This window comes from Lontra canadensis, unplaced genomic scaffold, assembly GCF_010015895.1.
Source record: "Lontra canadensis isolate GAN:19392208 unplaced genomic scaffold, GSC_riverotter_1.0 scaffold57, whole genome shotgun sequence".
Lineage (NCBI taxonomy): Eukaryota > Metazoa > Chordata > Mammalia > Carnivora > Mustelidae > Lontra > Lontra canadensis.
The window spans coordinates 11,966,738-11,993,649 of NW_022631051.1; the positions used below are offsets into that span (position 1 = coordinate 11,966,738).

At 47.4% G+C, this 26,912-nt stretch overlaps 1 protein-coding gene across 2 annotated transcripts in view; it reads left to right on the forward strand.

Annotated features, from left to right (window-relative positions):
• The first annotated feature begins 227 nt into the window (after positions 1 to 227).
• Positions 228 to 26,912, forward strand: part of SMARCB1 (SWI/SNF related, matrix associated, actin dependent regulator of chromatin, subfamily b, member 1) — a 43,393-nt gene continuing 16,708 nt past the window's right edge. The window contains exons 1-6 of one of the 2 annotated variants that reach the window (XM_032876002.1): positions 228 to 470; positions 4,140 to 4,278; positions 5,959 to 6,088; positions 10,639 to 10,776; positions 12,848 to 12,975; positions 23,382 to 23,548. In XM_032876002.1, the coding sequence (XP_032731893.1) occupies positions 378 to 470; positions 4,140 to 4,278; positions 5,959 to 6,088; positions 10,639 to 10,776; positions 12,848 to 12,975; positions 23,382 to 23,548 (795 nt within the window). In that variant the 5' untranslated portion in view covers positions 228 to 377. The remainder of the gene's footprint in view (positions 471 to 4,139; positions 4,279 to 5,958; positions 6,089 to 10,638; positions 10,777 to 12,847; positions 12,976 to 23,381; positions 23,549 to 26,912) is intronic. The other variant, XM_032876003.1, reaches the window with a different exon arrangement.

A 26,912-nucleotide genomic window follows, 5' to 3' on the forward strand; every position in this document is an offset into this window, starting at 1 on the left:
CACCGCTTGAGTCAGGGCCTCGGCTGCTATTTCTGTCCCTGAGAAGTTCTGCGGGGTACCTCTACTTGGGAAGCAGCCTGGAGGAAAAACGGGTCATGGTTCCTTTAAAGGGCCCGAGGGGGCGCGCCCCGGCCTTTTGTTTGGGCGGCGGCGGCGGCGCGCGCGTCAGCGTCAACGCCCCGCGCATGCGCACTGAGGGCGGCCTGGTCGTCGTCTGCGGTGGCGGCGGCTGAGGACTCCGGCGGCGGCACGAGCACCAGATCGGCCCGCTTGTCGCCTCCCGGCCTCGGCTCTCCTCAGCTCGGCACGCCCCGGCTCCTCCTCAGTCCTCCTGATCCCTCGCAGCCCGGCCCTGGCCTCCCGCCTCCGCCGCCGCAATGATGATGATGGCGCTGAGCAAGACCTTCGGGCAGAAGCCTGTCAAGTTCCAGCTGGAGGACGATGGCGAGTTCTACATGATCGGCTCTGAGGTAGCCCGCGGCGCGTCCTCGTCCTCCGGCTCCGGCCCAGCGGGAGCCTCGGGGCGGGTCTGCGCGCCGGGAACGCGCATCTCCATTCATCGCGGTGGGCGGGCGCGCGCGCGGGTGGGGGGCCCGTAGGAAGGAGCGGGGCGGGGCCTGTTTGACTCCGCCCCGTGCACCTCCTCGTTCGGGGTTTGCTTACTCTGTTAGCTGTGGTGGGGGGCGCGCACCGCGGCCAGGGCTTAGGGCACCACGAGGAGCCACTGGTTCCGCCCTGAGTTGGTACAACTCCAGGCAGCCGCCGAGAAACAGGATGTTTCGGTTAGCCCCTGGGGCGCCTGGGGGAGTGAATTTGAAAGCTTCACATGCATCCCTCCTCCTTTGCTACATCTGGGATCCCGAAATTGCAGGTTGGAAACGGGGCTTACTGATGTCTCATGCCTCATTGTGTTGGTTACTTTTATTCACCAATGAGAAAATAGGGAGGAGGATGCTTGCTTTTGCGTGGATGAGGCACCAGTCCCTGAGCTAGATCAATCAACAGTTCCGAAGAAATTGACACTTAGACTATCCTGAACTTACTTTGAATTTTCAGGGAGAGATTCTAAATATTTTCAGTTCTTAACCGGAAGTGACAGCATTTTGTTGAGAAACAGCTGGACAGCCGACTTTAGGAAAACCCTACAATTGGTCTTTCTGTGGGAGTTTGTACTAAAAACTAAGCTTTTTTCTAGATTGCCTCAGACTAGCCCTTTTTGACCCAAAAGTAATCCCCAGCTAGTGTGTAATTGGGGATATGCAGTTCAGATGTGCAAATACCAAGCCATAGAGTCTTTTTTGGGTAATGAGATAAGAGCCAGTCCTGGAGAACTAAAACATTTACAAGATGCCCGGGGTTGTTGCTCCTTGTGGCAGTGTTCAGTATCATATGCCAGCATTTCCTTCCCGTTTTTTTAAATAATGGGGGATTTAAGTCTTTATGATTGAACGTAGCATGAATGAATGGAGCCTCATGATGGTCACACTGAGGCTTTGAGGACACCCTGTGATTCCTGGCTTGTTTTAGTCGTATCAGGTTAGGAGACCAGTGTCGTCAGTAGCATCAGGACTTTAGTGTCCATTTTTCACCAACTTTTATAAAACAAAAAGGGCAGGATTTATCCATCAACTTTTCACGTTATCACATCAGTGCTGCTCTTCAGACATAGCGGGGAAGCGAAGTCCATGCCTGTCCGTGTGCCACAGCTCAGAATGGTCCTCGGTGACCTGTAGGAAGTGCCCAAATGCAGGATACAGGGCATTTAAGGAGTTTCTCTATGGTACTGGATACATTGTTTAAAGAAGCCCTTACCTGATCTAATGGGCAGGAAAAGCACTCAGTTTGGCCTTGACTCTGGGTGGATGCTACTTTTGAAAAGCAAGCTTTCATTTATTAGGTGGAGTATATTGAGAGATGGGAAGGCGGAGGTCTGGCTCCAGCTCTGCTCTGCCTCCTCACTTTTCTCATGTGTGTGAGAGATGCTTAGACTCAATGGCCTCTAAGATCTTCCCCATAACACCTCTTGGTGTCTCGAAGGCTAATTGTAGTCTTCTCTTGCAGCCCTATTGAGTGAGAATTGTCTTGAGACCCAGTCTGTAGAAACCTAGATGGGAGAGGGGAGAGCCGTCTGCTTTCTTGGGCCAAGCTGAACAGTTGTCAGACCTCTGGAGGTCTGGGAAGGATTCAAGATCAGGAGGCTGACTATTGATAACCAGTAGCTCCTGTGACAACGTTGGGTAGATGGGCTCTGAGCCCTTTACCCTTGGAAGGGTTGCGTTGGCCATAGCAACACCGCTGGGGTTGCCTGGGAGGCAACTGCAGTTGCAGCAAGCCTGTGTGTCACTGTTTTCCTGCCATCTTCAGGCAGCTGTGTTCGCCAAGCCAGAGTAACAGAGCTGACAGGACCCTAAGAAGTCCTCAGGTTCACACCTTCTTATTTTATTTAAGATTATTTATTTATTTATTTATTCGGTAGAGGGAGACACGGCGAGAGAAGAAACACAAGGAGGGGGAGCAGGAGAGGGAGAAGCAGGCTTCCCACTGAGCAGGGAGCCCCATGCCGGGCTTGATCCCAGGGATCAAGGGATCATGATGACCCTAGCTGAAGTCAGATGCTTAACTGACTGAGCCACCCAGGTGCTCCTTATTTATTTATTTTTTTTAAGACTTATTTACTTATTTGAGAGAGAAAGAGAGCATGAACAGAGTGGGAGGGGCAGAGGGAGAGGAAGAGAGAATCTCAAGCAGACACCCTGCTCAGCACAGAGCCTGACTCAGGGCTCCATCTCACAATTCTGAGATCGTGATCTGAGCCAAAACCAGAAGTCAGGTGCTTAACTGACTGCACCACCTGTGCGCCCCAACCTTCATTTTATGTTTCACCTTCCAGAGAGGGTGAAGGCTGGTGTAGGGGAAAGCCAAAGAAGGCAAACCCTAGTCTCCCAAGTTCCAAAGGGGTCTTGGGGGGGATGTAAGTGTCCTGGAGCCCTACAGGACCCACAGAGTAATAGTGGAGGTCATTGTTGTCAGTTTCTTTCCAAAAACCTAGTGGAAACTGTTTGCCCCTGAATAGTAATGATACTCAGCCAAATAATGCAGAGAGGGGTCTGTGCCTTCTGTATGAAGCATGAGCGACTGACTGCCTGTGGCCACTCCTTTATCAGGCTGTTCGGCAGCCCTGGTTGTCAATCGTAACAATCTTTGATTCGTGAAAATGGGAGAAACCCATTTTAATTTAACAAATATATCGTGCGGGTAGGTAAATGGAAAAAAATAATAGAAATGGCGCTCCGTGGGGCAAAGTTCAGAGTTGCTGCCTGTTTGACAGATGAGTGAGGAGACCCAGGAAAGGGCTGGGCTTCCCACCACTGGTGGAGCCATACATGGCACTCGGTTTACTGACCGTGCCCTGCTAGGGGACCCAAGCAGTCATTTTTGCACTGTCAGTGAAATAATTGAGTTTCTTGATGAAAACTTGGAGACTAGATTTCATTTCATTAAGGAAGTCATACTTTGACTATCTGGGGCAGACAAGCTGAAGCAGTTGTTTGGGGTAGTAATGATTTATATAGCAATCTGGTGATTGCCAGTAAGTGCTTTTTAAACTCCTCGGAAAATTCCTTTGGTGTCCCTGGTTTGAGTTTTGTTACTAAACAAAGCAACAGGGGCTGTGGGGGAAATTATCCTGCATCTGTCTAAAATTAAAAGACCTTTTTGGTATTTATTAGATCGTAAAAATATCAAAGTCTTGTTCTTAGGATAAAAGAAAGTCAAAGAGGCCTTACATTTCTGGAAAGGGCCCAGGATCCTCAGTCTAAAATCAAAATCCCCGCGAGCTCCTCAGTGAGCTCTGGGAGCCTGCATCAGAAGCGTCCTGTCAGGCCTTTCAGAATGTGGTCCTGTCTTCAGGAGGCAGATGTTGTGGCCCCTGCCACGAGGGGCAGATGGGGGCCAGATGTGCACTGCTGTTGAACCCTCGATGTCAGCAGAATGTGTTTTTAAGGCTGCGTAAAGCCCGGGACCCAGAGGGTAACTCATGTTCAATTTGTCACTCAGCTGGACAGAGCCTCTACACCACGACCCTCTCTTTCTGCATTGAGGTGTGACCCTCATAATGAGCCTTCTTGCTTTACTCATAGGTGGGAAACTACCTCCGTATGTTCCGAGGTTCTCTGTACAAGAGATACCCCTCGCTCTGGAGGCGACTAGCCACTGTGGAAGAGAGGAAGAAAATAGTTGCATCGTCACATGGTAAAAAAACAAAACCTAACACTAAGGGTGCGTCTTCACGAGGGTTTGTAAACCTGTTTCAAAACCACTCGCTTATGTCATGAAGATAAAACGTTTTCACTCCAGAGTGTCTTCACTGCAGCCCTGACCTTAGCGGGGCAGGGTCGCCCCGGGGCTCACCACACAGCTCAGGCGAGACAGCCAGCGGTCCCCCTGTCAGGTATTTTTAGCAGGGCCTATGGGGGCGTGAGGGCGCGGGGCCGGGACTCGAGTGGGTGCTGTGAAGACATGTTGGTCTCAAAACGTTTTAGGAATGCTGTGATGCTCTGCCATCTGCCGTGGGCGTGTCGCCATCGTCACCCTCCATGCAGCCCGAGCGGCGGGTGGTGGCCCCAGCTCCCACTCCCCTCTGGGGCTTTCACCGCTTTGCTTCCCAGAGCACATCCATCCCGTAGCACCTCATCCTGGCAGCCGGCATGCTAGTGCTCTCGTGCATGTCCCTGCTTGGTGTGCCTGAGGTGTGCCTGGGACCTGCTGGCTGAGCTGCCCGACACTCGAGACTCTGGTGGGCTTTGGCAGTGGCAGCTCTGCACGGGGCCAGAAGATGCTCTGCAGATGCTCGGAGGGCTCTGGCGGGAGCCTCTCACTGTACCTTCTGGTTTGGATGCGGCGCAACGTGTGAACTTGGCAGTGACGCCCTACACAGAGCCCCGGGCCTGGGTTAAGACTCTGCCTAAAGCCGTGCGTGCGTGTGTGTGTGCATGCGTGCGTGCGTGTGTATGTGTGCGTGTGTCCGTGCACGTGCGTGCTTGTCTGTCTGCCCTGTGTCTCTAGGTGCTGCTGTGGTCTTGTCCACTGTGGGCAAAGTAGTGGTTCTTTTAATGCAGGAGCCGGAGCTGCTTTTTTTTATCTGCTGCTGTAACATTGCCACTCACTCGCTTTAAAAAAGTCTCCTTTTTGTCCTCCTGTCTGCCCCCTGCCCCCCAGTGGAGCACCAGTCACTAACGCAGTGAGTTCCTAGCTTTGCGTTCACCCTGGCAAGCCTCAAGTGAAAAGTCTCAGTGACTCTTCTGCCTTTTGCTTCGGAGACTCCTTCCCCATAACCGATTTGTTTCTCCAGGAGAAGCCAGTTGGGATGCTCAGACAGCTAGCATCTCTTGACCAAGGTTCCCCGAAGAGCTCTGGGTCGAGTTGCCTAGCTTCTGTCCTGCTTCCCACACGGCACGCTCTGACTGGCGCGGGGCCAGACATTCATGTTTGGTGTGAAGCAGCTCTTTCTAACTCTCTGGGCTCTTGTCTTAAAAGAAAAGTATTTTTCATCTTTCATTCCATCTCTCCACTTTGCTTCGTGTCATGGATTGCCGTGGTGTCAGACCTCTTCCCACTGGTGGTATTACTCTGGAGCCTCCCTTCCCCACCCCCCGCCCTGGAGAGAACTGGTTGGCTGTGCTACGCTGTAGCTGCTGCTGTCCCGTGCGCTTCCTCTGCGCCGGTGCTCCTGGCACAAATCAGTGCGAGTCAGTCCTCTGGGAGTGTTGACTCAGTAGGACCCCCAAAGCACTCCATCCAGATCGCCCTTTTGGAAGAGGCCCAACATTTAGCAGTAGTAAGGGTGACACCTGCTTGTCCCTCCTCGTGCATGTGAGGACCTTGATGTGCCGCATCGATTGGCTGCTGCTCCCCGCTATCCCGCCAGCAGGGTGACCGCAGCGGCGTCTCTGCTTACAGATCACGGCTACACGACCCTGGCCACCAGCGTGACGCTGTTAAAAGCCTCAGAGGTGGAAGAGATTCTCGACGGCAATGACGAGAAGTACAAGGCGGTGTCCATCAGCACGGAGCCCCCCACCTACCTCAGGTAGTGCACCCCCCGGCCAGGGCATGCTCTCGGTACAACACCCACAGGTATTTTTCTCCTACTCCAGAAATGACTATGATTCAGCTGAGCTGAAATACTTTTCAAAGATGTATTTATTTGAGAGTGGGAGAAAGAGTGAAGGCACAAGTGTGCACTTGCACATCCAGGGTGTGGGGTCAGGCAGAGGGAGGAGGAGAGAGAGTCTTTTTTAAGCAGACTCCCTGCTGAGCCTGGAGCCAGAGGCAGGGCTCCATCTCAGAAACTGAGATCACAACCTGAGCTGAAACCAAGAGTCAGAAGCTGCACTCATTGCTCCACCCAAGCACTGCTGATCCAAAATACTTTGCAACACTTTACCCACTGTGCTAACAAATTGTCTTAGCCAGGTTTCCAAGTTTCTTCTGTGTCTGTGGAATTTCTGAGAAACATAGGCCAAGTCTTGGCTTCTGGAAAGCCATTAGGAATGCTTTGAAAGTGGGACTAATCTGTTCGAGAAATGAGTGGCCCAGATAAATTCACAAAAGAAACGAACAGTAGATTTTAAGATTTATTTATTCTTTTAGAGAGACAGAGTGCGCACACGAACAAGCCTTGGGGTTGGAAGGGAGAGGGAGGGAGAGAATCTCAAGCAGACTCTGCGCTGAGTGCTGGGGGGCTCGAGCCCATGACCCTGCAATCATGACCTGAGCGGAAATCAACTGCTGGATGCTTAACTGACGGAGCCACCCAGGCGCCCATGAACGATAGATTTTAATGTATGAGTTCAGAACCTTTGAGAGTATTTACAGTAAGGATGAGGTAAGTAATTGAACGGTGGTTACATTATAGAGTCTGTTTGTTCAGATTTACTTTTTAATTTTTTATCTTGTTTTTCATTTTCATAGGTGGGTTTTTTTTTGTTTTTTTTTTTATTTTTATTTATTTGAGAGACAGAGATTATAGGTAGGCAGAGAGGCAGGCAGAGACAGAAGGGGAAGCAGGCTCCCCACTGAGCAGAGAGCCTAATACGGGACTTGACCCCAGGTCCCTGGGATCATGACCTGAGCCGAAGGCAGAGGCTTAACCCACTGAGCCACCCAGGTGCCCCCATAGGTAATTTTATTTGGTGTTTATTCATTCAGGTTTATAAGAGAAACCTGGATACTCCAGTATCTAAATAGGTAAAGAGTGGCCTCCCCGCCCCCAGAAACACAAGGAGTAAACAAATAGAGGAGACAATGTTTGTCCCTGTGTAGTGTTCAGAATTCAGAGTAAAACAAATAAACAACTAGCGACATAAAGAACCAGGGAAGGTAGGCTAGAGCTCGCACACTCAGGCACCCTGCAGAGGCTTTGTACAAGGCCATGGTGATGACACCAAACCTGTTTTCATTCTCTGGCCCATTAATGTCACCGCTGGGAGTATGTCCCAGACAAATAATTTAAAAGACCGCCACCACCAGCAGTAAACCATAATATGCACCGGAGGCACTTGGTAGCATCAGTAGTAATGGACGATATGGAGCCCCTTGGGCGTCCAGCCTTAGGGAGAGGCCGAGCGAGAAAAGGTGCAGCCAGCTGAGTAGGCTAGGATGTGACATCCTAGGACGGAGACCAGGGCAGACTATCCTCAAACCAGATATACTGGGATATTGGTGACTGTTTAGGTCATAATTAAATAGACCCTGCGGCAACCAGAAACATGGCTTCGTGTGCATGAACTGTGCAGAATACCTCTGTTACCCTCTCAGTTCTCAAGAACACATGCATTTAGATGCACAAAACCCCAGGGGGCACTGAAAGGGGGTGGGAAGGGTTATTGTTTTGAGTGATGCGGTTATGGAAAAATCCTTTCTTTCCAGATTTTCTTTCAACTTTACCATTGGGTCGTTTTTCTAATCCTCCCCCCCCCCACCCCCACCTCCACCTAAAGGTGACACACATCCCACTTGGCCAGTGTTGCATGTGTGCTCTGCAGATTCTTCTTTCCCTCTGGGGATGTGGTAAGAGCATAAGGATGGCTAGACTTTCCTAGGGAAGTGGCAGAAGGAAATTATGTACATATGGCTGGGGCTTTCAAGTCCGCACATGTCAGCCAGGAACCTTTTATGGGGCAGTAAACACTTCTTGATGATCATGTCATATGAGGAACAGCTGAGGGAATAGAGTACTGTAGTTACCCCAGAGCCCAAAACTACTGGGAGGGGGGACTCCTGGGTGGCTTAGTCGGTTAATGGGCGACTGTTGATCTCAGCTCAGGTCTAGCTCTCAGGGTCAGGAGTTCCAGCCCCGCATTGGGCTCCACACTGGGCATGGCCTACTTCAAAACAAAACAAAACAAAACTGCTGGGAGTGCTGGGGATAGAAGTTGAGTGAAGCTGGTTTCCTTGGGCTCTGTGCTCAGGAAATGCCTTCCCACTGCCCAGTCACCTCCATAGGAAGACTGAGGCCTTCCTCCTTGTCACTGGATGGGTCGGGCTGAGGCTGGATGTCCCCTCTTGGGCACACCTACGTGTCACAGAGGAAAGGTCGAATCCCTTGAGCCAGATTCTTGGATTCAGTGTCTGGCTTACTCCTTGTGTCTGGGTCAGGATTTGCACGCTCCTTGAGACAGCTACCTGACAGAGGGGCATGGCAGAGCGACCCAGGCCTGGGTATGAATGGGATCTCTACTGAGATAAGGCAGGATTTTTCTGGCGAAGGAGGAACCACAATGCCAGGTCTGAGAGGCTCAGGGAAAGAAGTGGTGGTTTTGACCTGGGGTTCCCAAATATAGGGCCAGCTGCACCAGCATCGCCCAGGGAAGTTGTAAAGAACTTGTATTCCTGGGCCCTCCTCAGAGACCAGAGTCCCTTGATACGGGTGGGGCTCGGAGATTTCCTACTAGAAATTTTGCACTTTTTTTTTAAGAATTTATTTATTTATTTGACAGAGAGAGAGACAGCAAGAGAGGGAACACAAGCAGGGGGAGTGGGGGAGGGAGAAGCGGGCTTCCCGCAGAGCAGGGAGCCGGATGTGGGACTCAGTCCCAGGACCCGGGGATCCTGACCTGAACCGAAGGCAGATGCTTAACGACTGGGCCACCCAGGCACCCCAGTTTTGAACCCTTATGTGAATCTGTGCAGCCAGGATTCAAAACCACTGACCCATATGAACTGTAGGGGACCCCAGTCTTGCTGTCCCAGCTATAAGCTCTGCCCAAATTCGTTGCACGTTCTTTCTTTGCTCAGGCCTCTGGTATGTGGTAAGGCAGGTCATCAGATGAGAGTAAGATGTGGGTATGGGAGACTTGATAAGAGTTCCAGCTGGGAGTTTGGTACTCTACATCTCTCTCTGCCCCCACCCTCAGAAAAGGGGTGCTCTGCAATGGCCGCATTGAAGGGGCAAGTGACCCCAGCTTTAGAAAAGGAAAGAGTCAAAGGGCCTGCGGCCTGGCAGGTCATGGCCACTGCTTCTGCCTCCACCATCCCATGGAAAGAAGGGCTGCCAGCCATGTCTCCCTGTCCCTCCTGTGAGGACACCGAGGGGAGGGGAATCGAGCAGTTGCTGTTCCGTTCTCAGAAGTGTAGCACACAGTCATTGAAGGAGACGCGGTGTGGCCGTTGGGGATACAAAAGCAAACAACACCCAGTCGCTGCCTTCATGTTGCTCAGACTCACTAGGGAAGGTGGCCTTGAGAATGAAAAAGTGATACACAGGGCACGGTGGGAAAGTACTTGCCTTTCAGACTAACCCAGCCCTGGAGCCTTGGCTTAAAATAGCCTTCTGGTATTTTCCTAGTAGTAAGAGGAGCCTGTAATTTGTCGAGAGGAGTGAGTCCTTTATGGTGGATCACTTAAATTACTTGGAGCCTCACTTTCTAGAAAGTTTTTACTAACACAGCTTCTCATCCGCCCTGCTGGTCTGAAAACCTGGAAGCCAGAAGTGTTGCCTTGTCCATCTCAAGCTCGCCTGTGTATCTAAAAGAACAGCCTGATCTTGTCTCTCCTTTCTTCCGACTCCTCGGGACTCCTAGCCGTCCTTGAGTGCAGTCAGTTCTCACAGAGCATGCCGACCCCTGGGATCAGGACTGTCTCCATGTCCCACCTGTTCAGCCCTGCCAAGCCCACAACCTGTCCAAGTTTCCTCTCTTCCGCCACCTGTGCATTTCTGGTCATGCCCTCCCCATTCCAGTTACTCCCCTATCCCGACTCCCAGTGAGCCCCAACTCAGTGCACAAGGCTCCCCTCCAAGGTCTTTTCTCCTGGAAGCTGCCACCTCATGCGTGTTCCCTCCAGAGGGGACAGTGCTTCCCAGGAGTCCTGCCTGGCAGGTACCATGTTACACTGCGACTCGGGCACTGGTCTGGGTGCTGCTCTGCTGTCTGGGGTCCCTGCACCCTTCTTCTAGCCTGGGTACCTCTGAATTGGTGCCAGTTGGAGCCTGAGGAGTAGACATGTGCAGAATTTGGGGTGCTTAGGGGCCCTACAGGGTCCTGGAGCCCGGCAGGGGTGCAGTAGGTGTCCACTGACCGTGACTTGGAGCCCGATGGGCTCCTAGACTGAGCAGGGGCATTTCTCGCATCTCCCCAGGGAACAGAAAGCCAAGAGGAACAGTCAGTGGGTGCCCACCTTGCCCAATAGCTCCCACCATCTGGACGCTGTGCCCTGCTCCACGACCATCAACAGGAACCGCATGGGCCGGGACAAGAAGAGAACCTTCCCTCTGTGGTGAGCATGCCTCAAACCCTTCCCTGCCATGGATTCCACCTCAGTTTTAGCCTTTTCCCTCTGCTTTGACCTTGTGTTCCCTAAGTCGCTATGCTGCCTTCTCAAAACTTGTCTCCCTCAGCTTCGAGGACAGCCAGTGTCCAGCTTGCTGCTGCTCCAAGGCTCTGCCTGCTTTAGTCTCGCTGCTCTCTCCTGTCCCCAGCACCTCCAGTGGTGCTCCTGAAGGTGCAGCCCTTGGATCTTCCCCTGTGGTTTCAGATGCCATCCCGCTGAGAACCCTCTGGTTTGTTCCCTGTGGCCACTGGAGCAGATCACCACAAGCTGGGTGGCTTAAAACAACACACGTGTATTTCTCACAGTTCAGGGGCAGGAGTTTCAGTGCAGCAAAATCAAGGTGTTGGCTGGACCCTACTCCCTCTGGAGGCTTTCAGGGGAAGCAGTTCCTGCCTGTTTTGGCCCCTGGTGGCTTGTGGTTGCATCACCAGTATGTGCCCCAGCGGGTCACAGGGCCTCCTCATCTGAGTGTGTGAAATCTCCCTGTCTTCTCTTAAAAGGACGCTTGTGAGGTGCTTCAGGGTTACTTGCAGAATCTTTTCCTCTTCAGATCCTTACTTAAATTTGCAAAGTTCCCTCTCTCCCCTTTTGCCATATAATGATCACAGGTTCTAGAGATTAGGACTAGATGTCTTTTGGGAGGCTTTTTTTTAAGTGTCCACCCCCACTTTCATCTCTGCAGCCCGGCCTCACCCCTACACACTGTCCTCAGGTGTCTGTCACACGCTGTTTGCAGACTGTCCAACCCAGGACATAGTAATCCCAGCCTTCCTGCGCTCAGGCCAAAACCTCAGAACTCTGCCTTCTTCTCATGCCCCAGAGCTAGTCTCAGCAGATTCCTGCCTTCTCAGCCTTCCAAGTGTCCAGAATTGGACCACCCTCAGCCAGCCCCCTACTCAGGTGTGGGCCCCCTCGCCCCAGGGCAGATGGCGCTTCTCCTGTTGCAGGTCTTCCAGATACCCCGTCACATGTCTGCCAGGGCTGGAGTCCTTATAGCGGCTACACCTCTCTTGTTCCCTCTCTCGCTGCCCTCACTCTGCCTCAGGCATATGAACCTCCATGCTGCCTTCAGAGCCACCCAGAAGCTTCTGCCCTTGTAGTTCCCTCTGCCAAGAGTTCACCCCTTGCCAGCATCTGCATCGCTGACCCCTTTTCCCTCTTCCTTCACTTTTCCCTTTCCTTCCTTTCGCTCTTTGACCTCACTTTCTCAGCACTGCTTTCCCCTCTTTAAAACAGCCACTCTTGTCCCTTTCCCTATACGTGCTTCCCAGAGCCTTGGTGTCTGGCCTTTGTTTGTCTGTCACCTTTGCCCTACCTGAGACAGGTCTCAGCCCTCTGTATTCCACAGACTCCCTTAGGGTCCCCTTACCCTCCAGCATCTTCCCCATCCCCTTCCCCACGCCAGTCTGTTCCCTCTTTGTCTGCCTAAAATACGGTTATGACCACAGAACTGCCTTGCTTTGGATTCTCCTGGGGCTCCCTCAGGGAAGAGGCTGGATTCCGTAGCCTGAGGTGGAGAAGTGTGGGTACTTGTGGACACCTGTAGCTTCTCTGCATCCCCCACACTGCTCCCCCTCTTCCTTCCAGTCTGCACTCCTCCAGTGCTCTGGCTTTTACTCCCCTAACAGCTTCTCACTGTTCCTGCCCCTTGGCTTTTGCTCAAGTATTCTTCTTCTGGAAATATCGTTCCTTTCCTACAGTTTTCTGTGAAAATTCTGCCTGCTCTGGGGCTTAAATCTCCTTTCCTTTGGGGTGCATCAGGGTTATAGCTCACTGCCCAAGGCCGCAACTCTCTCTCCCTTCCCTATATGTCCTTGAAGAGTGAGCTCTGCCCTTGTGGCTGCAGGACCCCTGCTGGCTCGTCTCTGCCAGCTCAGCTCTCAGTCAATGAGTTGCCGTAAGAAGTGGGCTTTTCCCCTCTGGCCAGGTTCGCAGTGACCGGCAGTGCAGGGAGGGAGGTCCTGAGCTTGGAGACCCACAGCACCCCTTGCTGAATTTGCTGTCCCTTCACTTCCAGCTTTGATGACCATGACCCAGCTGTGATCCATGAGAACGCATCCCAGCCTGAGGTACTGGTCCCCATCCGGCTGGACATGGAGATTGATGGGCAGAAGCTGCGAGATGCCTTTACCTGGAACATGAATGGTAATGTTGGGCTCTGCGAAGCCCAGGCCCGACTGTGGTGGAACAGTCCTTTTTCTTACCTACTGCTCATTGGGATCCTGGACTCTGAACACGACATTCAGAGCTTCGTGGCATAGATGGGGAGGGTGTGGACTCTGCGTTCAAATCCTGCTTCTGCCCTTCCATAACCTGAGGGTTGGACCCATGAGCTTCAGGTTCCTTCCTCTCCCACTGAGCGTGGGCGGGTCAGGGGCCAGTCACGATGCAGGCAGGCTGTCTGTCCACAGAGCTTGATGATGACCTTGATGCTGCTTAGACCAGTTTGGCCTCGTGGCCATCCATACACCTCCCATCAGCCTTGTCCACCCCTCTGGTTTTTCATGATCTGTGTGTGTGCTCGTACCTCACTGGGCCCCATAAGGTCTGCCCTTGCTCTGTTCTTCCTCTTCCCATCCTTGGCTTTGTAAGTCCTGGGTCAGGTTCCTGCTTTTCCCTGGCTCCCAAAGTCTGAGCATGACTCCATGCAAAGGAGCAGACGAAAGCATAGGAGATGTTCGCCTGAGTGTTGTGTTCTCATCCCAGCGAGGAAGGAGGATTGCACCTGTGTTTATTTTTTCTTTATTGTTTTCCTGAATCTTTCAGGCTTTTTGCAATAAACAGATTATTTATATTCAGATCCAAACCAAACAACAACAATGAAAAACCCCAGTGAGTATCTTTTTTTTTTTTTAAGATTTTATTTATTTATTTGACAGACAGAGATTACAAGTAGGCAGAGAGGCAGTCAGAGAGAGGAGGAAGCAGGCTCCCTGCTGAGCAGAGAGCCCGATGTGGGGCTCGATCCCAGGACCCTGGGATCATGACCTGAGCCGAAGACAGAGGCTTTAACCCACTGAGCCACCTAGGCGCCCCGGGGTATCATTTTTTTTTAAAGATTTTATTTATTTATTTGACAGACAGAGATCACAAGTAGGCAGAGAGGCAGGCAGAGAGAGAGAGAGGAGGAAGCAGGCTCCCCGCTAAGCAGAGAGCCCGATGTGGGGCTCGATCCCATGACCTGAGCTGAAGGCAGAGGCTTTAACCCACTGAGCCACCCAGGTGCCCCATGAGTATCATTTTTAAGTGAAGGAAAGTTGAGACTGTCCAGAATCTCACCGTCCCTGCTAATAGTTTCCCTGCTAGTCATTTGCACGTGCAAGCATACTTAACAGACTTGTAGTTATAGTGCAAGTATAATTTTATTTTAATTCACTTATAACTATCTCTCTGGTTTCTTTGGTCTTCATAATTAGTGCACGATTTTCTGATGAGTTGTAGTGCCTCTGTTTGCTCAGACTCTTTCTGCTGTTAGACCTTTCCATGGCAGAGAACATAATTGCTTACAACTTTTTTCTCCCAGAGGGATTTCCTCAGGGAAGAATGTGTGTAGTTGTTGATACACAGTTGTCTTGAGCTTTCTGGAGGAATCAGGGTGCTTCCTGTGGTCATCTCCTGGCACTTGACGTGCCAGGCCTGAGTCCAAGGGCCTCTGCCCAGCTCTGGGAACAAGACCCCAGAGCCAGGTGCCTGTCCTCCAGGGCCCATGGGTTAGTGGGCTAGAGAGAGGTTATGGCCAGGGGGAGTTGGGATGAGGGGTTCCAGGAGGTTGTAATGAGCATAGACAGGGCAGGTATGGTGCGTTGGTGATAATCCAACATGGGGACAGGACAGCTGATGAGCCCCAGGCCATGGCCAGTGCTGCACAGCCTCTGTTACACCATTCCCGGCTTATCTCCGCTGGTGTGTGTTAGAGTTCATTGTTAATTCATCTTTCTCTCTCCCTGTTTCAACCCCTTGAGGTCAGAGAGCTGGTTTTTTTTTTTTTTTTTTTTTTTTTTTTTAATCACTGCTCTTCTTACAACATTTAGCATAGAACCTGGCCATAGACCATGGCATAGGAACTTAGCTATTCAAACTGACTCCGTACACGTATTATCATGTTGTGCTTCTTCAATAACATGTAGAAATCTCAAACTATTTATCTCTACTCCCACCCTATTTTAGAAGGGAGAAGGCATCTTACATGGGAACGCTGGGTACGAAAGAATAAAGCAAATGCAAAAGATGTCATTAGGGAAAATTGGATGAGGCAGAAGATGAAATGAGAAGCTGCAAAACGAAGCCAGTGTTCTGGTTCATATTCTCAGTTCAGGAGGCGTACGGTGTGAGGGGAGGGCATGCCACTCAGCCCTTTGAACTGGGCAGAAAGCGACAGGCTGATGGGTTCTGCAGTTCCTGGTGTGGTCAAGATGAGCAGCCACTCGAGGCTCAGAAGCAACAGAATCACAACATACTGCTTGCATCCAAAAGCACCTTTCCCCCTGGCTCCCAGAAAGAGGACACTGTATAACGCAGTGAAGACCTGTATCTTCTGGGAACACTGCCAGGAGTTTCTCTGGGCTGTTCCTCAAAGGAGTTCTCTGGTAACATATCCTATCCCCCACTAAGTGTAATTTGGTACAAACAAACCCTTGGAGAACCAAAATAACTCTGTTCTGCAAGCTCTTCATCAGCCCACAGTGGTACTTAGCCTAAGAGCTGTAATTCTTAACTGGTGATGAGGAAGCTGTGCCCCTGGCATGGGAGTTAAAATTGCATGTTCAGAATCCCTGGTGTTCTTTGTGATCATATCTCATTTACTTAGAAATTTCCAGTAACTATGGTGGGTGTGAGATACTGTATCATATCACCAAGGGACTGAAAATGTTGAGCGCCGTGAATGAACTACATGTCCTCCAGAACTAGGACAGTCTTCAGAACCGGGATTTGGCTCCAACAGACATTTTGGAAGGAAGCTGTTAACAACGAGTTCAAGGTTATCTTCTCTTAGAAGTATATGGAAGAGAGCTTATGTGAGTCACTGGTGAAGTATGACATTATCTCTCTCAATAGCCAGCCTCCTTGGGGTGGGTTAAAATCCTCCAGAAAGGACGAGCTGCTGAACAAGATCATGTGGATGCCAGTGTGGCCCCACCAGGGGCTGAGGGCATCCCGAGGCAGGGCCCTGAGCTGCCCCAGGAGAAGGTGTGGCATCTTCTCCTGCACACGGGCCAGGGGTGACCAGGGCCCTGCAGGTTAACTCTGTGGGGCCTGGCTACAGGAAGCAGGCTCTAGAGATTTGTGTCCATGTGTTCCCTTTGGATGCTTAAAAACCTCAAGTGACAGATTCAGGAAGCCGAGTGGATCCCAGCAACATAAACCCAAAGAAATCCAGGCCAAGGCCTGTCTTAGTTAAACTTCTGAAAACTAAAACCAAAGAAAAGATCTTGTAAGCCGAGAAAAAGAACACCTGACTTAGAGGGAAGGACCTAGGCTGACAGCAGATTTCTCATCCGAAACCATGGATGGAGGCTGGAGGAAATGGCACGTGGTTTTTCGAGCACTGGAAGAAAAGGACTGCCGATCTTGAATCTTACACCCAGTAAAAATATCCTTCAGGAATGAAAGGGAAATCCTCAGATGAAGGAATACTATCGCCTAGAGACCTAACCTAAAAGAAGGGAGACGATAGGGCACCTGGGTGGCTCAGTCGGTTAAGTGTTTGCCTTCAGCTCAGGGCATGATCCCAGAGTCCTGGGATCTAGCCCTTCATCGGGCTCCCTGCTCAGTGGGGAGTCTCCTTCTCTTTCTACCTCTGCCCCTCCACCTGCTTGTGCTCTCACTCGCTGACTCCCTCTAAAATAAGTTTTTTTTTTGTTTTTTGTTTTTTTAAAAAGGAGGGGCACCTGGGTGGCTCAGTCGGTTAAGTGGCTGCGTTTGCCTTGGGTCATGATCTCAGGGTCCTGGGATCAAGCCCTGCATCAGGCTCTGTACTCAGTGGGGAGCCTTCTTCGCCTCTATGTGCGTGTGCTCTAATTCTCTCAAATAAATCTTATCTTAAAAAAGGGTATTATAAAAGAAACTTCGGAACATCATGAAGGAAGAATGAATATGATAAGCAAAGGTATGGGTAAATATAATAAGCTTGCTTTCTCCTCTTGAGTTTTCTAAATTATGTTCAACAGTTGATGCAAACGTGGTAATGCTGTCTGATGTGGTTCTAAATATATGTAGAGGAAATATATTAAGATACTTATATTATAAATGGGGAAATGTAAAGGGACGTGATGAGAGGTAAGGTTTCTATACTTCACTTGAATTGGTAAAAATGAAGAAACCATAGACAGATAAGTTGTGTGTATATGATGTTACATATAGAAGGGCACTTGAAAATTCTCCACAAAGAGATGTGCTCAAAAATACTACAGATAAATCAAAATGGAATCATAAAAAATGTTCCAAGTAACCCACAGGAAGGCAAGAAAAGAAAACAGGAAAAACAAAAACAAAGTGGCAGATGTAAGCCTTAATATGTCAGTAATTACCAGTTTAAAAAAAAAGAGATTCTCAGAGTGCACTTTTTCCAATATTTCAATTAAAAAAAAATATTTTATTTATTTATTTAACAGAGAGAGACTCAACGAGAGAGGGAACACAGGGAGTGAGAGAGGGAGAAGCAGGCCTCCCGATGAGCTGGGAGCCCGATGCAGGGCTCAATCCCAGGAGCCCGGGATCATGACCCGAGCCAAAGGCAGATGACTAATGACTAAGCCACCCAGGCGCCCCTCAACACTTCATTTTTTATTTATTTTTATTTTTTATTTTGTTTTAAAGATTTTATTTATTTATTTGACAGACGGAGATCACAAGTAGGCAGAGAAGCAGGCAGAGAGAGAGGAGGGAAGCAGACTCCCTGCTGAGCAGAGAGCCCGGTGTGGGGCTCGATCCCAGGACCCTGGGTTCATGACCTGAGCCAAAGGCAGAGGCTTTAACCCACTGAGCCACCCAGGCACCCCAACACTTCATTTTTTAAAGTAACCTCTGCACCCAACGTGGGGCTTGAACTCACGACCCCAAGATCAAGAGTCACATGCTCTACCAACTGAGCAGAGTGCATTTTTTAAATGATAGATTATCTACAAGAAACTTATTTCAAATATAATGATATAAGTAAGTTGGATGTAAGAACACAGAAAAGATACATCATTCAGGCATTGATCAGAAGAAAGCAGAAACGGTAGCATTAGTATCAGATGAGGCAGACTTAAGAGCAAAGCAGATGACCACAGGTAGAGAGATGAAGTACAGTCGTATCCCCTTCTCCATGGGGAATATGTTCCAAGGCCCCCAGTGGGTGCATGAAACTGCAGGTAGTGCCCAGTCCAATGTATACCATGTTTTTTCTTAAACATACGTACTTACAGTAAAGTTTATAAACTAGGTACAGCAAGAGATTAACAATAATAGGACAATTCTAACAGTACTGTAATAGAAGTTATGTGAATGTGTTCTCTCAGAATACCTTAGTGTACTGTACTCACCCTTGTTCTTGCAATGATTTGAGATGATAAAATGCCTACGTGATGAGATCAAGTGAGCTGTAGGATTAGCCTACTGTGATCTTCTGATGATACCTCAGAAGGATGGTCATCTGCTTCCAGACCAAAGTTGGCAACAGGTAACAGACTGTGGAAAGCAAAGCCACAGATAAGGTTTGGGGGGTCTGTAATGATAAAAAGGTCAGTCCACCAACAAGACATAGCAATCCTAAATACGTGCGCATCAAACAGCAGAGCTGGAAAAAATGGGAAGCAAAAACAGAACTGAAAGGAGAAACAGGTCAATCCACAATTAGAGTGCAGACTTTGATATCTCTCTCTCTCAACAACTGATAGAGCAACTAGACAGAAAATGAGCAAGATGAGGGGCGCCTGGGTGGCTCAGTGGGTTAAATCCTCTGCCTTCAGCTCAGGTCATGATCCCAGGGTCTTGGGATCGAGCCCCACATTGGGCTCTCTGCTCAGCAGGGAGCTTGCTTCCCACCCACCCACCCACCCACCCCCGCCCCTGTCTGTTGCTCTGCCTATTTCTCTCTCTCTCTGTCGAATAAATAAATAAAATATTAAAAAAAAAAAAAAAGAAAGAAAGAAAGAAAATGAGCAAGATGATAGAAACCCACCACCACCACCAGCAGCTAGCAGTGTCAAGCATTTGTGGAACACTGCATCTGTCACAGCAAAATGCATACTCTCTTTAACTTCCTATGGGGCATAAACCATACAAACCATGTCATGGGTCATAAAACAAACCTCAACAAATTTAAAAGAATTGAAATTGTACATTATGTGTTCTTTCAACCAGAAGGGACTCAAATGCTTGTAAACTCAGCAACATGTTTCTAACTAATTCATGGTTCAGAGAGGAAACCTAAAGGGAGGTAAGTGTATACATGAACCTGAATGAAAATAATCACATACCAAAATTGTAGGATACAGCTAAAGTAGTCCTGACAGGGTAATCTGTAGCATCAGAGTTTACAGTAGAAAAGTAGAAAGTTTCAGATTTATAATCTAAGCTCCTGCTTCAAGAATTGAGAAAAAGAAGAGCAAAATAAAACCAAAGCAAGCAGAAGGCTGGGCTTAATAGAGCAGAAATCAACAACATTAAAAACAGAAAGGCATGGGGCACCTGGGTGGCTCAGTGGGTTAAAGCCTCTGCCTTCGGCTCAGGTCATGATTCCAGGGTCCTGGGATCGAGCTCCGCATCGGGCTCTCTGCTCAGCAGGGAGCCTGCTTCCTCCCCTCTCTCTCTCTCTCTCTGCCTCTCTGCCTACTTGTGATCTCTGTCTGTCAAAATAAATAAATAAAATCTTAAAAAAAAAAAACAACAGAAAGGCAATGGAGAAAATTAATGAAATACAGCTGATACTTTGAAAAAGCTCAGTAAAATTGACATACCTAGCAGGACTAACAACAAAAGATGAAAACAAAAATTATCAAGTTCACTACAGGCTCGGTAGATATCAGAAGGGAGTACCACAAAAGCTCTACACACATAAGTTTGACAATTTAGACAAAATGGAGCAATTTCTTGTAAAACATACGCTACCACAGTTCACTCATTATCAAATAGATAATTTGAATTGCCCTATCACTATTAAGAAATGTGATTCATAATTTGAAAACCTCTCCAAAAGGAAACTTCCAGGCACAAATAGTGGCTCTGGGGAATTTTACCAAACATTTAAAGAAGAACTAACATAGGGGCGCCTAGGTGGCTCAGTGGGTTAAGCCGCTGCCTTCGGCTCAGGTCATGATCTCAGGGTCCTGGGATCGAGTCCCGCATCGGGTTCTCTGCTCTGCTCTCTCCCTCTCTCTCTGCCTGCCTCTCTGCCTACTTGTGATCTCTCTCTGTCAAAAATAAATAAATAAATAAATAAATAAATATCTAAAAAAAAGGAAGAACTAACATAAATTCTCTGCAGTATTTTCCAGAAAATAGAAGAGGGAACACTTCCCAATGAATTTTACCCCCCCCCATGCATTTCACAAAGCTCATACTACCTTGTTATCAAAACTAAAGACAGTACAGAAATAAATTGTAGACCAGTATCCCTCATGATTATAGACATAAATTGTTTTTTTTTTTTAAAGATTTTATTTATTTATTCAACAGAGAAAGAGATAGATCACAAGTAGGCGGGGGGTGGGGGGAGGGGAGCAGGCTCCCCGCTGTGCAGAGAGCCCAATGTGCGGCTTGATCCCAGGACCCTGAGATCACGACCTGAGCGGAAGGCAGAGGCTTAACCCACTTAGACACCCAGGCGCCCCATATAGACAAATCCTTTTTTTTTTTTTAAGTAGGTTTCAAGGATGCCTGGGTGGCTCAATCAGTTAAGCCACTGCCTTTGGGTCAGGTCATGATCCCAGGGCCCTGGGATCCAGTCTTGGCATCGCTCCTTGCTCAGCGGGGAGCCTGCTTCTCTCTCTGCCTCTTCCTGCCACACTGCCTGCTTGTGTGTGTGCTCTCTGTCTCTCTCTCTCTGACAAATAAATAAATAAATAAAATCCTTAAAGTAGGTTTCGTGCTCAGCACGGAGCCAATGCAGAGCTTGAACTCACAACCCCGAGATCAGGAACTGAGCTAAGATCAATTGTCAGACACAAATGACTGAGCCACCCAGGTGCTGGGACACATAAATCCTTAATAAAAGAGTAGCAAACAGAATTCAGCAATATATAAAAAGAATTGTACACCAGTGACCTAAATAGGGTTTGTTATTCTGGGGATGCAAATTTAGTTAAATGTTTGAAAATCAGTCAACATAATCTACCGTATTAACAGACTATAAAAAAGAAAAACCAGACAATAGCAATTTGTTGCAGAAAAAAAATTAACAAAACAGTCATTCTTGATAAATACTTGAAGAAAAATGAGAATAGAGGGAAACTACTTCAATATAATAAAGAATATATACAAAATATCCTATAGCTAACATACTTAATGGTGAGAGACTGAATGTTTTCTGCCTATGATGAGGGACAAAACAAAGATGTCTGCTGTCATCACTCTTGTACCTAGCCAGTGCAGTTGGGCAAGAAAATTAAATTGAAAACTTACAGATCAGAAAGAAACTGTCCCTATTTGGGGGTGGCTGGGTGGCTCAGTCAGTTGGGTGCCAACTCTTGATTTTGGCTTGGGTCTTAATGTCAGGGTCCTGGGATTGAGCTCCACATTGGACTCTGCACTCACCAGGGATTCTGCTTCAGGATTATCTTTCTACCTCTGCCCCTCGTCCTGCTCACACACTCTCTCTCTCTAAAATAAAATCGTAATAAGTAAATAAGTAAACTCTCTCTATTTGTAGATGACATGATTGCCTACATAGAAAATCCCAAGAGATCTACAAAAAAACCTGTTAACACTAATGATGAGTTCAGCAGGGTCATAGGATACAAGATAAACATGCAAAAATCAATTGTATTTCTATGTACTATTGGTGAACAGTGGGCACTCAAAAATATGTTACCATTTACATTCACTCAATAAGAAAAGGAATACTTTGGGGGCACCTGGGCAGTGCGGTTGGTTGAGCAACCAACTCTTTGGCTTACGTCATGATCTCAGGGTTGTGGCATCAGGCTCCAGGTTCAGCACTGAGTCTGCTTGGGATTCTCCCTCTACCCCCATGCACACATGAGTTCTCCATCTCTAAAGATCTTTAAAAAAAGAAAAACAGTACTTTGGTGTAAATCTAGCAGACATTTATAGGACTTATATGCCAAAACTACAAAAACACCAATAAAACTAATTAAAGAAGATTGAAATAAATGGACAGGCATACCATGTTCATGGATTAGAATACTCAAGATGTCAGTTCCCCTAAATTGATATGCAATTCCTGTGAGAATTTCAGCAAGACTTTTTGTACATGTAGACAAAATTATCTAAAATTTGAATGGAAAGGCAAAGGAACTAGAATAACTAAAGCAGATTTGAAAAAGAATAAAGTAGGAGGAATCAGTCTCCCGAGTCTCAAGTCTTAACATACAGCTACAGTAATCAAGACTGCATGTTAATCTACAGTTATCTCAAACTAAAAAGTTTAGTAATGTTTTGCACATTGTACTCATAGGGTGCTTCATAGGGCACTTCAGATCTGTGCTGCAGTTTCCAAAATTAACTATGCTTGCTTGCTATATGAGTTACTGATCTTACTGGCTGAGTGTTCTGGGTCTGTCCTGATGGTACTGTTAGGATGGCTGGTCTCTAGCCCTTCTGGGCTAGTGAGGAAATAGTAGGGTAAGTTGTTGAGCAGACCTGGTTCCTGATGATGGAATCATGCCATGTACCAATAAGGGGATGCATCCTTTCTTGTCTGTGGCTCATCCCAGAAGTGGTGCATGGCCATTACAGTTTGGGTTACAACAACAGGGCAGAACAGAGAAAACATTTGATCACATGGTACCTTGCTGTAACTGGCCAGTTGCAGATGGCCCAGTGCAAGTTCTTACCTGGTATGGCTACATTTCCAGCATCGCTGGATGTCCATTTACACCTGCATATTTGTCACCTTGTTATGTGTATGTCCTGCCCTGAGAGAAACTGAAGTAAGGTCCCTAAAAAGCCACAAGCAGCCTAATATCTCAGGGATTTCTCTTTTGGGAAGGAAGTGGTGAATGATGGTATGCCAGTGGGATGCCGACCTCAAAGTGACTTACCTGGAAGGAGACTGTTATTTTGGTCAGACTTCCATAACAAAATACCAGACTGGATGACTTAAACAATATTTCCTCTCCATTCAGGAATCTAGAAGTCCCAGATTAAGGTGTCAAAGGATTGTATGTGTGGAACAAGGGCCAGAAGCCGGTGATGCTCTTCCTCCACTTCTTCCCCCAGCCCCATGTCTGAGAGGGTCACCCACCCTCCCAGAGTGGTCATTCCCTTCATCCTCAACTTTGTTGGGGAGGTCTAGTAGAGAAGCAAGGGGATGGGGAGGCTAGGGCCAAACATGGTGAAGTTAGGTCCTGCAATCAGTTGGTAATTCCTGCCCTTTTTCCTGATTTCAGAGAAGCTGATGACCCCTGAGATGTTTTCAGAAATCCTCTGTGATGACCTGGATTTGAACCCGCTGACATTTGTGCCAGCCATCGCCTCTGCCATCAGACAACAGATAGAATCTTATCCCACAGACAGCATCCTGGAGGACCAGTCAGATCAGCGTGTCATCATTAAGGTGGGCAGTTCTTCACCCTGCTCCAGAGCCTGCCTTGTCCTGGGTGGGTCATAGGGTGCTGAGAGTACATTGAGTCCTTGAACCTCCCTGGCTTTAGGGTCCATGCTGTGGAATTAGACTTCTGGAAAGCTGTCCTAAAGGTAGCATGTGACTCTACCCCAGGAAGGGTTGTAGGCTGTTTTCTCTGAGTAAGGATGTATTCTGGATATATTCAGGGCAGTGCCAGGTGTTGAGCAGAGCCTGAGTGGTACAGAGGAGATGAAGCCAGCTGCCAGGCAGAGCAGGGAAGCCCACAGTGAGATGGACAGCAGTGCCACATTCTTCCTGTGGACTGGCTGGGTCAACCACACTTCCCACTATCTAGTAACCCACTTCAGTTCTGGAGGAAGATGTTGCCTTACCCATTGTTTTACAGGTGAAGAGCTTGCCACATGAAGAGGTGAAATCACCTGCCCCATACTGCCCAGCTGATAAGTGGTAGTGCTGAGATTTGGGCCTAGGCCTGCCTGCTATAGAGCCTGCGTGGTGTGAGGTGTTATCTCATTGTGGCTTTGATTTGCATTTCTGTTAATTAGTGACGTTGAATATCTATCATGTGCCTGTTGGTCAGTTGTAGATCTTTAGAGAAATGTGTTCAATTTCTTTGCCTTTTTTTAATCAGGTATTTTGTTCTTTTGTTGTTGAGTTTAACAAATTCTTTATATATTGTGGATATCAGCACTCTATCAGATATGTGATTTGCAAATATTTCATCTTGTTCTGTAGGTTGCCTTTTTATTCTTTTTTCTTTTTTAATTTTATTTATTTGACAGAGAGAGAGAGAGAGAGAGATATCACAAGTAGGCTGAGAGGCAGGCAGAGAGAGGAGGGGAAGCAGGCTCCCTGCTAAGCAGAGAGCCCAATGTGGGGCTGGATCCCAAGACCCCGGGATCATGACCTGAGCCAAAGGCAGAGGCTTAACCCACTGAGCACCCAGGCACTCTGCCTTTTTACTCTTTTGATGGTGTCCTTTGATGCATAAAAGTTTTTATTTTGATGAAGTCCAGTTTGTCCTTTAATTTGTTCCCTGTGCCCTTGGTCTTATATCTAAGAAATCACTGTCAAATCCAATGCTATGAGGCTTTTTTCTTTCTTCTTTTAATATATTTATAGTTTTAACTCTTACATTTGGGTTTTTCATCCATTTTGAGTTAATTTTTATATACGGTGTCAGGTAAGGGTCTAACTTAATTCTTATGTATGTGGATAGCCTGTTTTCCTAGCATCATCTGTGGAAATGACTTTCTTTTCCACATTGAATGGTATTGGCACCATTTGTCAAAAATCATTTGCCTGTATATTTGAGAGTTTATTTCTGGGATTTCTTTTTTTTTCTTTTAGGATTTTATTTATTTACTGACAGAGAGAGAGATCACAAGTAGGCAGAGAGGCAGGCGGGGGGGGGGGGGGGGAAGCAGGCTCCCTGCTGAGCAGAGAGCCTGATGTGGGGCTTGATCCCAAGACCCTGAGATCATGACCTGAGCCCAAGGCAGAGGCTTAACCCGCTGAGCCACTCAGGCACCCCTATTTCTGGGATTTCTGTTTTGTTGGTCTGTGTGTTTGTTTTTTTTTTTTTTTTTTTTTTTTTTTTTTAAGATTTTATTTATTTATTTGACAGACAGAAATCACAAGTAGACAGAGAGAGAGAGGAGAAAGCAGGCTTCCTGCCGAGCAGAGAGCCCGATGCGGGGCTCGATCCCAGGACCCTGAGATCATGACCTGAGCCGAAGGCAGAGGCTTTAACCCACTGAGCCACCCAGGCGCCCCTGTGTGTTTGTTTTTATGTCAGTACCACACTGTTTTGATTACTGTAGTGTCTGAAATTAGAATGTGTGAGTCTTTCAGCGTTGGTCTTCTTTTTCAAGATTGTTTTTACTCTTCAGGGTCCCTTAGATTCAGTTCAAGATGGATTTTTATTCTATTTCTGCAAGAAGCATTGTTGAAATTTTAATAGGGATTGCAATGAATTTGTAAATTGCCTTGGATAGTCTAGACATCTTAATAATACTCTGTCTTCCAGTCCATGAACATGGGATACCTTTTCATTTACTTATGCTCTCTTTAATTTCTTTGAGCAGTTTTTGTAATTTTCATCATATAGGCCTTTCACCTCTTTGGTTAAGTCATAAGTATTTTATTCTTTTTGATGCTGTTCTGAAAGAAATTGTTCTCAATTTTTTTTTCAGATTGTTTATTAGTGTATAGAAATGCAGCTGATAGTTGTGTGTTGACTTTGTATCTTGCTGCTTTGTTGCATTTGTTCTAACAGTTTTTTTGTACGTGATCTTTAAGGTTTTCTATGTATAAGATCGTATCATCTATAAATAGAAGTAATCTTCACTTCTTCCTTTTCCAATTGGGATACCTTTTATTTCTTTTTCTTGGCTAGAAATTCCAGTATTCTGTTGACTAGAAATGGCAAGAGTAAGCTTCCTTGGCTAGTTCCTGGTCTTAAAGGAAAAGCTTTCTGGTTTTACCATTGAGTATGATGTTCACTGTAGGTTTTTCATATGTGGATTTTATTTAGTTGAAGTTTTTTTCTTTTTGTAGTTTGTTGAGATTTTTGTATCAAAGTTTGTTAAATTTTGTCAAATGCCTTTTCTGTATTTATTCAGGTGATCCTGTGTTTTTTGTTTTTCAATCTGTTAATATGGTGTGTTACATTGGTCAGTTTTTGTATTGAACCATCTTTGCATTGCTAGAATAAATCCCATTTGGTCATGGCATATAATTCTTTTAACATGCCACAAAATTCAGTTTGCTAGTATTTTGTTAAAGATTTTTACATCAATGTTTATGAAGAATATTGATCTGTGGTTTTCTTGTAGTATCTGGCTTTGGTATCTGGACAACAAGCTATGAAGTGTGTTCTTTCCTCTTCAGTTTTTTGACAGAATTTGAGAAGGATTGATGCTAGTTCTTCTTTCAGTGTTTCATAGAATTCACCAGTGAAGCCATTAGGACCCAGGGCTTTTCTTTGTGGGGAAGTTTTTGTTTACTCATTCAGTCTCCTTACTAGTTGATTGATTGATTGATTGATTGATTTCCTTCCTTCCTTCCTTCCTTCCTTCTTAAACTTTTGACCCAAGATCAAGAATTGCATGTTCTGGGGGGTACCTGGGTGGCTCAGTCAGTTAAACATCTGCCTTCAGTTCAGGTCCTGATCCCAGGGTCCTGGAATCAAGCCCTGTGTCAGGCTCCCTGCTCAGCGGAGAACCTGCTTCTCCCTCTTCCTCTGCCTGCTGCTCTGCCTGCTTGGGCTCTCTATCTTTCTGTCAAATAAATAAATAAAATCCTTAAAAAAAAAAAAAAAAAAGAATTACAT